The following is a 12,013-nucleotide window of genomic DNA, read 5'->3' as shown; positions in this document are numbered from 1 at the left end:
AATATGGCTCTAATCGCAAAAAGAGCGGTGTTCAGATGCTCGAAATTTCAATACCCGGATTTGCCAGTATAAAATAATACAAAATCCTCTATTAGGCAGCTGGTGGGCCTACCAAACCTTTAAATCGATTTATCTCCGTTAATATGGCTCTAATCGCAAAAAGAGGGGTGTTCAGATGCTCGAAATTTCAATACCCGGATTTCCCAGTATAAAATAATACAAAATCCTCTATTGGGCAGCTGGTGGGCCTACCAAACCTTTAAATCGATTTATCTCCGTTAATATGGCTCTAATCGCAAAAAGAGGGGTGTTCAGATGCTCGAAATTTCAATACCCGGATTTCCCAGTATAAAATAATACAAAATCCTCTATTGGGCAGCTGGTGGGCCTACCAAACCTTTAAATCGATTTATCTCCGTTAATATGGCTCTAATCGCAAAAAGAGGGGTGTTCAGATGCTCGAAATTTCAATACCCGGATTTCCCAGTATAAAATAATACAAAATCCTCTATTAGGCAGCTGGTGGGCCTGGCAAACCTTTAAATCGATTTATCTCCGTTAATATGGCTCTAATCGCAAAAAGAGCGGTGTTCAGATGCTCGAAATTTCAATACCCGGATTTGCCAGTATAAAATAATACAAAATCCTCTATTAGGCAGCTGGTGGGCCTACCAAACCTTTAAATCGATTTATCTCCGTTAATATGGCTCTAATCGCAAAAAGAGGGGTGTTCAGATGCTCGAAATTTCAATACCCGGATTTCCCAGTATAAAATAATACAAAATCCTCTATTGGGCAGCTGGTGGGCCTACCAAACCTTTAAATCGATTTATCTCCGTTAATATGGCTCTAATCGCAAAAAGAGGGGTGTTCAGATGCTCGAAATTTCAATACCCGGATTTCCCAGTATAAAATAATACAAAATCCTCTATTAGGCAGCTGGTGGGCCTGGCAAACCTTTAAATCGATTTATCTCCGTTAATATGGCTCTAATCGCAAAAAGAGGGGTGTTCAGATGCTCGAAATTTCAATACCCGGATTTCCCAGTATAAAATAATACAAAATCCTCTATTAGGCAGCTGGTGGGCCTGGCAAACCTTTAAATCGATTTATCTCCGTTAATATGGCTCTAATCGCAAAAAGAGGGGTGTTCAGATGCTCGAAATTTCAATACCCGGATTTCCCAGTATAAAATAATACAAAATCCTCTATTAGGCAGCTGGTGGGCCTGGCAAACCTTTAAATCGATTTATCTCCGTTAATATGGCTCTAATCGCAAAAAGAGGGGTGTTCAGATGCTCGAAATTTCAATACCCGGATTTCCCAGTATAAAATAATACAAAATCCTCTATTAGGCAGCTGGTGGGCCTGGCAAACCTTTAAATCGATTTATCTCCGTTAATATGGCTCTAATCGCAAAAAGAGGGGTGTTCAGATGCTCGAAATTTCAATACCCGGATTTCCCAGTATAAAATAATACAAAATCCTCTATTGGGCAGCTGGTGGGCCTGCCAAACCTTTAAATCGATTTATCTCCGTTAATATGGCTCTAATCGCAAAAAGAGGGGTGTTCAGATGCTCGAAATTTCAATACCCGGATTTCCCAGTATAATATAATACAAAATCCTCTATTAGGCAGCTGGTGGGCCTGCCAAACCTTTAAATCGATTTATCTCCGTTAATATGGCTCTAATCGCAAAAAGAGGGGTGTTCAGATGCTCGAAATTTCAATACCCGGATTTCCCAGTATAAAATAATACAAAATCCTCTATTGGGCAGCTGGTGGGCCTACCAAACCTTTAAATCGATTTATCTCCGTTAATATGGCTCTAATCGCAAAAAGAGGGGTGTTCAGATGCTCGAAATTTCAATACCCGGATTTCCCAGTATAAAATAATACAAAATCCTCTATTGGGCAGCTGGTGGGCCTGCCAAACCTTTAAATCGATTTATCTCCGTTAATATGGCTCTAATCGCAAAAAGAGGGGTGTTCAGATGCTCGAAATTTCAATACCCGGATTTCCCAGTATAATATAATACAAAATCCTCTATTAGGCAGCTGGTGGGCCTGCCAAACCTTTAAATCGATTTATCTCCGTTAATATGGCTCTAATCGCAAAAAGAGGGGTGTTCAGATGCTCGAAATTTCAATACCCGGATTTCCCAGTATAAAATAATACAAAATCCTCTATTGGGCAGCTGGTGGGCCTACCAAACCTTTAAATCGATTTATCTCCGTTAATATGGCTCTAATCGCAAAAAGAGGGGTGTTCAGATGCTCGAAATTTCAATACCCGGATTTCCCAGTATAAAATAATACAAAATCCTCTATTAGGCAGCTGGTGGGCCTGGCAAACCTTTAAATCGATTTATCTCCGTTAATATGGCTCTAATCGCAAAAAGAGGGGTGTTCAGATGCTCGAAATTTCAATACCCGGATTTCCCAGTATAAAATAATACAAAATCCTCTATTAGGCAGCTGGTGGGCCTGGCAAACCTTTAAATCGATTTATCTCCGTTAATATGGCTCTAATCGCAAAAAGAGCGGTGTTCAGATGCTCGAAATTTCAATACCCGGATTTGCCAGTATAAAATAATACAAAATCCTCTATTAGGCAGCTGGTGGGCCTACCAAACCTTTAAATCGATTTATCTCCGTTAATATGGCTCTAATCGCAAAAAGAGGGGTGTTCAGATGCTCGAAATTTCAATACCCGGATTTCCCAGTATAAAATAATACAAAATCCTCTATTGGGCAGCTGGTGGGCCTACCAAACCTTTAAATCGATTTATCTCCGTTAATATGGCTCTAATCGCAAAAAGAGGGGTGTTCAGATGCTCGAAATTTCAATACCCGGATTTCCCAGTATAAAATAATACAAAATCCTCTATTAGGCAGCTGGTGGGCCTGGCAAACCTTTAAATCGATTTATCTCCGTTAATATGGCTCTAATCGCAAAAAGAGCGGTGTTCAGATGCTCGAAATTTCAATACCCGGATTTCCCAGTATAAAATAATACAAAATCCTCTATTGGGCAGCTGGTGGGCCTGCCAAACCTTTAAATCGATTTATCTCCGTTAATATGGCTCTAATCGCAAAAAGAGGGGTGTTCAGATGCTCGAAATTTCAATACCCGGATTTCCCAGTATAATTTAATACAAAATCCTCTATTAGGCAGCTGGTGGGCCTGCCAAACCTTTAAATCGATTTATCTCCGTTAATATGGCTCTAATCGCAAAAAGAGGGGTGTTCAGATGCTCGAAATTTCAATACCCGGATTTCCCAGTATAAAATAATACAAAATCCTCTATTGGGCAGCTGGTGGGCCTACCAAACCTTTAAATCGATTTATCTCCGTTAATATGGCTCTAATCGCAAAAAGAGGGGTGTTCAGATGCTCGAAATTTCAATACCCGGATTTCCCAGTATAAAATAATACAAAATCCTCTATTGGGCAGCTGGTGGGCCTGCCAAACCTTTAAATCGATTTATCTCCGTTAATATGGCTCTAATCGCAAAAAGAGGGGTGTTCAGATGCTCGAAATTTCAATACCCGGATTTCCCAGTATAAAATAATACAAAATCCTCTATTGGGCAGCTGGTGGGCCTGCCAAACCTTTAAATCGATTTATCTCCGTTAATATGGCTCTAATCGCAAAAAGAGGGGTGTTCAGATGCTCGAAATTTCAATACCCGGATTTCCCAGTATAATTTAATACAAAATCCTCTATTAGGCAGCTGGTGGGCCTGCCAAACCTTTAAATCGATTTATCTCCGTTAAAACCCACATTGATCCACCGGGCAGGTGAATAGAACCTTTGTTACCCAGTATTACCCAGTATAATCTTGTTTTTGATATGATCCATGATAGACGAAGCTTTAATGGATATTTCTTTTTTATTGGTCTCAGTTTCTGCACTGCTCAATTCAACAGCAATTGCTAGATTGTCATGGAAATGGCAGATTGAAATTTATATCTCATTTCACTAAAATTAAATTAAAAATGGATCAATGCGGAACCTTATGTGGGGTGACATTGGGCCAAATATAAATTTGGTTAAAATATCTTAATATAGATATGTAAATTTATCGTAGCTATTAGGAGTACGCTTCGTTGTGATCATAATTTGCATCATATGAATGGCTGTAACCCTCGTCCATTCACATAAAAATGTGTTTGTTTGCCTGTGGACATTTTTAATAACGTGGTTTTGCTACTATTTATGACACTTCACTTTACAGCAATATTTAAATAAAACAACGGTTTAATTTTGCCTACACTTTACTTAAGGAGTTCAAGGAACATGTTCTAGTAATCATTATCTGTATATTCAAGATATTTGCATCAATAAACAATGTCACCCCATCGCTACATTTTATGTATAGCAACCGCAAAGTACATTAGTGTTGCAGCGGCACCAGCCAAAAAGCACTCGCATGTATCGTGCTACCTGCCTCTTTTTACGAACGTCCTCCTCTGGGTTATTTGCTATCACCATAGAGATCTCAAGCAGAATCTATAGATTACTAAACATTTTCACGTCCGGTTGTATTGGTGCGATATGTAAGGGCGTTTTAGTGAAAATCCGAGGAAAATACATAACAAATCGCTGTCAAGCTCATTTTGACAGATCTAATGTCATACATTTTTAAGTTAGGGTGCGTGCGTTAAACATCACTAATACCTTTAATACCTACTGAACAATGATATGCGGGTCACTCACAGATGAGATAACTCCCTTTTTTATAAACGCACAATGTACTTTCTGTAGGCATTGTTATTGTTGGACTGCATGTAAGCTATTTTATGTGAGCTCTCCTATTGTCTGCTATCAGTCAAGTGATAGTGGTACACAGTGTAAGTAGTGTTTTTTTCCCTAGTGAAATTAATAAAATAAATTCCATTCATTTTATCCCAACAAACAACTTAATCTACAGACTAGCTTATATAGGCAAAAATTAGTTGTATAAGCCAATTTTTGGTTGTATAAGCTAATCTACAGCTAAAATTGTTTGTTGGGATGGGTCACATAACATATGTGGAACTGCATGCAAATTAACTTTTTAAAAGTTGACCCCTTTTTTGTGTTGCCTCAGTGGCCAAAGATGAATACTGACATGAAACTGTCGGAAGAAAAACTTTCAAGGTTAGTGTCCTCTTTCATCAACCATAGAGGTAACTCTAAGACTATAAGGTCCCGAAATAACGTGCTAAATTTTTTGGCTCAGCTCTAGTACTCTCTTCGGTCACAAGCTAATTGATGCACCCCTCGAAACATAGGAAAATCCACGAACCCCTCATTTTATCTGTCAAACTTTCATAGCGAACATTGGATGCGAACCAGCCCCAGGCTGAAAGAATCCCTAATAAAGATAAATCAATCAATCAATCATAGCGAATCAAAACAAACATTGTATAGTACTAGAATTTCGACTAGAATGGGGTACGTTAATCGATTTACTTGGGACCAATAGGCTAGTCAAGTAGTGAGCCAATTTAAAATCGTTAGTTTCGTATTGATTGTTGGTTTTAGTGTATCATAATTGATCTACTCCTTTTCCAAAACATTTTCAATTGGTTGTTAAGTACACTGTGGTGGGTAGTACACGCAGAAAAAAAAATATTTTAAACGGAATAGTATTTAACGTAAAATTAATAAGAATTTCATTTTGTTTTGGCTGCAAAAAGAAATCATTATTATTTCAACAATCCAGTATCTTTGTTTCTAAAAACCGATGGATTGATCATAAAAAAATATTTTCGAATTTACAAGAGCTTTCATGGTTTTGACGTAAGCTGTTTGTTTTTAAAAGAGATTTCTTGTTGATTCAATCATATTTATTTTATTAAGCCTGAAAATATACGCAGTAGAAATAAAAATATGTTTATTGATTCAATAATGTTTTGTTTTCTTTATTGTTATAATTACAATTGAATTAAAAAAAAAAAACCTTTCTGAGGCATAAAATCTCTACGGTTCATGAGTTGATGGGTCGATAGGTTGGGTCCAGGCGTCCAGGTGTAGGAGCTGCCTTCCTGGCGTCGGGAGCATTGGTACTCAGTACGGAAAACAAGATCGACGGAAAAAAAACTGTTTATATTTAGCAACTGCAGCATACTTACTTACCTCAAGTCTCAAGAATTTCGGAAATCTGGCCAGGGGAACGGACATATCAAATAAATGCTTAATTAAAATTAACTATTGGTGGCTTAATAAAAGAATATTGTTATTTTCGAGGGGGCGACTCTATCTACGATGCAGAAAAGTTTGTGTTTTGCTGTGGCTAGCTGCACGCACGCTGAGTAGATAAAAGGAAGATTTATGTCGATTTTGAAGATTTCCTGCAAAAAGATGAAGCACGATACAAGTAGATGCGAGAAATGAAAGATGATTTTTCGAAGATTGATTCGCTAGTGTGACAATAGTTGCAGTTGAAGAGTGGCTTATTAAAATAAAAAGAATCTTATTTTGAATATATTTGAATAAGTATTATCGAAACAATAACATGCAATATAATTTCAACCGGCATTGTTTGTTTAAATACAAATAAAAATATTTTTTGTTCAATGCAAACAATTTTCTATTCGTGAAGGTTGATGCAATTGGTTCCAAACATTTTAAAAAGTTTAACGAAAAAAAATGGTTCTAAGTATACAAAAAGATTTAAGATTAGAAGAAGTATTGGAGTGGGGTTTCCCCACTTTTTTGCCATAGCTACACTGAACGAATTTGACATATTCCTGTTATGTGGAAGTCTAATAAATTTGCGCTATAAGATAATCCATTGAAAATGATATGATTGAAAATGTGTCAGGTAAATTCTATATGAATATCTGATACATTTACAATGCTGATAATTTGGTAACTTTTATATGATCGTCATATGATAAATGAAAATCGATCAAATTATAATAATTAACTGAAATGGATTTGAAACCCATAAGCATAAGCTATACTTTTCACCACAATATAATATAAATCAATCGAAGTAAAGTTTATGTGAAAATAACATGAAATTTACTTCTTCATTTGATTTCTAAAAATAAATTCGAAAAAATAAACATCAGGCAGTGGGAGCTTTCACAGTTGTGCCTTTTTTTATTGTAGCTGATTTGGGATTCGATCAAGATCTGTTGAGGTGTGATGCTTTCTATGTCTGTGCTCGATTCCACTGGGCCACGGCTGACTTCAAGATTGAGCTCGTTCAAATAGCATGAAGTAAGAACAGCTCTCCCGACATGGAATGTAGTGCAACTTTATGCTCGTTTTGCTAGAGTGAAGACAAATAGCACTGACAAATTTATGTTCCGTTTCGGTGGTGTGGTTTGTTCAAATCTTTCTTAATGCACCTGTGTGCAATAAATCAACGACTAAATTATATGATTTGATAGAACTGGCTCATGAAGTTCGAGTACTACTTAGGGCTGGAATCTGAATTAGCCGTGTAGAAGGTTACAATTAGAATCATAGCAAAGTAAATATTACAATAGAATCATTTTTTTTTTTTCAATCTCAATACATTCTTTTCTGGAACCAATTATTATATGAAACAATAACAAACAAAGATTATTCAATACAGTATCATTGTTGTTAGTAGTATTCAGTTCAACTAATCATTTTAATGAGTGTACGTTAACATCGTTGAAAATTGTTTCAATAATTTATAAAGAACAATCATGTAAGATGTATTTTATTGGGAGCGATATTCATCCCAGAAAAACATGCAAAAATAAATGCTTGCTGTTGGATTTCTTAAAAGGCATTTCTATATGACTATTTAATTATTGGGATAGATCTGTTTACAATCTCTAAACCTCAAAAATCAAAGGAAGCTATTCCAATCAGACATACATGTTTTCCTATACTGCAAAGTTAAATGACAGTCCAATAGTTTCTACATGTCTATTTACATGCGACATATCAACAAACGTCAAAAATCAGTAAAAGCAACTCCAATAAAATATACATGATTATCTTATAAGATATATATTTTAGTGAGCAATATTCATCATGAAAACAGGTATATTTTACTGAATTTTCTCATAGTGCAAACTTATAAGATTTTCCATTAGTTTCTAGATGTCTGTTCCCACCCATGACATATCAACAGTTCTTCACCATGAAATATATCAGACAATATTCATATACATCTTACTTATCGCTAACCACGCTCGAAGCAAAGTATTATCAAGTACTAAGTATGTGAAATTACGATAGAAATCATTCCATATCGCAGTAATAGTTTTTAAGTGATAATCCAATGGAATCTATCAATCATCACATAAAATGAATAAATCTGCTGACATTGCTATGTTATAAGATGGATCCAATAAACGGTACATGCTGATTTGTTTCAGTGTACAGAAAAACAATACGTCTGGTTTACAATGACATTTCAGGTTTAATCGTTGGGTGGCGGGTCATTGCATACAAAATTGGCGAAAAATTTATACTTTTTTGATTGCAAACGTTTATATATTTGTTAACTGTGTGACGCGAGGTGAGGAGCTAGCTATATAGTTATAAATAAAGGACGTAAATAGTTAAGGAAAAACCAAGACATAAGTTCAAAAGTTCTAAGAAGACAGAGAATTATAAACCACGCTATAATTATTTTAATAGAATTGACTACCCCCTTGATCGCCTTTCACATTTTACAGCTGGTATAATCAATTTAACAGATCGATGTCTTTCTATACCACTTGACAACACTGAATTGGGGTCTTGATTATCGAGTTCCACATATGTTATGTGCATGGGTGGAATACATAATTATAATTTATTGCTAATTATTTCTACTCTATTCACATAGTTATCATACTTCCGGAAATCCTACGAGCTAAACTAAACTGTTGCTAAACTAAAATGGACGAGCAATTAAATGAGGTAACGGAAACATTGCATTTTTTAACTATCCATTAAAACACAATCATAATCGGTGCTCGTGGTTGGTATTATCCTTTATTTTTCAAACTGGACCACCTTTCTGTTTTATTACTTACTGCTAAAATTGGATGATACAGAAGTGTTACGGTATAGTCAAGATACACAAGATATGTTTACTTTGTACGACAGGTAACCGGTTCAATAGTTCAATAGGTGGACTTGGCTTCATTCTTGGCGTGAATCTGGACACAATTTTCCATGCATCAATGTTGTTTCAATTCTAGTGCCTGATTATTTTTTTCCATTTTTTTTTGCCACGTAGAAACTGAATGAAATCGTTAGAATTCAAGGTGAACTACAGACGGAAATAAGAAATCTCAAAGATGTCGGTGGCCGAGGCAAAATACGGGCAAGAGGCAAACACGATTCATTTCGTTATTTTGACCACAGGAAAATGGTAAATTTATTGCTCCACATACACACACACATACACACACACACACACACACACACACACACACACACACACACCCACACACACACACAACACAGGCACCAGGCACAAATTAAATGCACAGATAATTTCGTGTAAAGATTAAAAACATTTAAATAAAACTTTTAATTTTGTCGAACTTTTTAACGGAATCCCTTTATCGAGAGCTTTTGAGTGTGTTGCTTTATTTCCTTTTAATTACTTATATACAAGTTGTAGATTAAAAATGAATTTTTAAATGGTGTTTAGTACTTGGCACTGAGGAAGTCTGTAAGTAGTAGACGAAATATGCGTATCTGTCAAAAGTTAAGCAATTATAACAGAATTAAAAAGAAATAGATCAACACACTCAAAAGCTTTTCATATTTAAATAAGCTCAATACCAACAAAACTGCTCCTTTATTCACGGATGCACACTAGTCCGATCATTTTTAAATTACGGTACGCTAAACGTTTGCTAACGGAGGAGGACTTTTTCAATATTAAAACATATAACTAACGGTGACCAAATGCTGATCAATGTCAGAAATTGGTCAACCCGCCACTTGTTTTTGACAATGAATTTAAAAAAAAAAACGGCTACAGTCAGCTACAATTTGTACAAAAATCAAAAAGTCCATCTCAGTTACTGAACGTTTAGTATACAGTTTGAAAAATTTGTAAAAAAAAATCTAAAAATTGAAAATTAATTCAGAATTTGTACATTTTTTTTAATTAAATTCGTTTAAAAAATATAATGTCAATGATTTCTTAAATGTGTAATAATCTCTTGAAAGATTACTGACTTCCAAAACCTTAGAAAATTTTAATGAATTCGATTATCTGAATGTAGAGTGTGGAGTTTTTGCCGCTTTTCCTTCTTTCTAGATTCTTTGAAGCTGGAGATTTGATAGTAAAATGATAATATTTATATGAAACCAAAGAATAAAGGAATCCAGAAGATGATTATTGACAAATACTATACACGTACGTAAGAATAGCTCCATGCATTTTATTTTTTTTCCTTTGACGTGTTTTAATTTGTGCAAGGTGACATATTAATGGTATAAAACAAGCCAAAAAGTACTCCGTGGAAAAACACCCGATTCAGTTTTTCATACCTTTTCCATTCCAAATCCTTGAGCTTTTTGTTCAAAAATGCTACATAGCAAAACAAAATATTGAATTTCATAATGCAAATACTCAGGTCATTCCACTAGTTGTTTTGTTATGTTTTGTTTTGTTTTGTTTAATATTACAATCGGTACAGTTGAAAACCGGAATAACCCACAAGCAACAATCGATTTTACTCTCGTTCTGTACAGCTGCAGCTACAGCACACTACTTCCAATATTTTTTTTAAACTATAGAACGAGAGTAAAATCGATTAATAAATGCATCCATCAATGCAATATTGTATTTGATTTTTGCCATTGAATCAATATTTCCTACATCAGCATGGATAACATTGATCGATATTAAAATTTGTTATTGCTGTGTAACTTAAACGAAAAACTCCATCGGGCATTTTGTCCCAGGGTGCATTTTGGACTGTTTGTCCCGTATACAAACATGAATATTAGACTGATGCAAATTTTGACATTTTCGCTCCACAGTGCTCAAACGGTTCCAAATCGGGTCCTGATTAGTCTCCCAAAATTTGAACTCATTCGATAAGAAACTGACTTGGCACAAACCATTTGAAGTTTATATGGAAATTACTATAGGAAAACCAAATGTTTTGTTCATATCCATCTAACAATTTACCATATCGCTCTGCTTTAAAAAATGATAACTGAGCTCGTAGAAATTTTTCTCAGCCACAACTTTGTCCTTAACCACTTTTCAATATAATGTAAGCATCAAAAGTTATCAATAATTCAAGCCACTAATTTCTTACGATTATGCTCAATCAACTGTTCAGCAGGCAACATTGATGTTTCTGGTGCTTGGAATAGAGCACAAAAATCATGGCTACTATGTCACACTGCAAGATACAGTGGTGCTCACAAAACAGTTGCTTGATCATGCCATAAGATTATCAATCTGTTAAACAATTAATAACTATTTTATTTGACGTTTGGCTCAACAATTATATTCTGATAAGTTGAAGCTGAGAAAATTTTCCATAAGTATAGCTTTTGAATTTTTGAACAGTGCAATATGGAAAAAGGTAAGAAGACAATGAACAAAAAGTTTTGATTTCCCATAGTAATTTCCATATAAACTTCAAATGGTTTGTGCCAAGTCAGTTTTTTTGCAAATGAGTTCAAATTTTGGGAGACTAATCAGGACCCGATTTGGAACCGTATGAGCACTGTGGAGCGAAAATGTCAAAATTTGCATCAGTCTAATGAATATGCTTCGCTTACATCTTCGGTTTATTAAATTTCAAGAACAAGGGCATCGCAGATTTAAGGGCATTAACAGAGAATATCTCTAGACTCGGTAAAGCCCTTTACAAAAAACTGGACAACTCGACTCTGCCGGGCCATAGTAAGTTACGACCTATTTCATTCATAATCAACCTTCTTTTGACCATCATTATCTTTCCATAGCAGCCAGAGATTACAAAGAGCGCATCTTGCGCACCTTTACGGAGATAGAAGAGGTCGGCAAGCAGCTGAAATAATGAAAGTAAGTTAAAAATTC

General features: G+C 35.4%; 1 protein-coding gene across 1 annotated transcript; it reads left to right on the top strand.

The window, feature by feature from the left end:
* The first annotated feature begins 8,827 nt into the window (after positions 1 to 8,827).
* LOC135716026 (uncharacterized) lies at positions 8,828 to 11,993 on the top strand. Its single transcript, XM_065238889.1, has 4 exons — positions 8,828 to 8,889; positions 9,212 to 9,346; positions 11,758 to 11,857; positions 11,920 to 11,993. Exons 1-4 carry the CDS (start codon positions 8,869 to 8,871, stop codon positions 11,991 to 11,993), a joined length of 330 nt encoding a protein of 109 aa, XP_065094961.1. The 5' UTR covers positions 8,828 to 8,868.
* Positions 11,994 to 12,013: the final 20 nt, after the last annotated feature.

Source organism: Ochlerotatus camptorhynchus, unplaced genomic scaffold (assembly GCF_037179485.1).
Source record: "Ochlerotatus camptorhynchus isolate MF236.1 unplaced genomic scaffold, CSIRO-AGI_Acam_v1.1 ptg001072l, whole genome shotgun sequence".
NCBI lineage: Eukaryota > Metazoa > Arthropoda > Insecta > Diptera > Culicidae > Ochlerotatus > Ochlerotatus camptorhynchus.
Note: the sequence above shows the minus strand (reverse complement) of the source record. Positions and strands in the feature narration are given on the sequence as shown.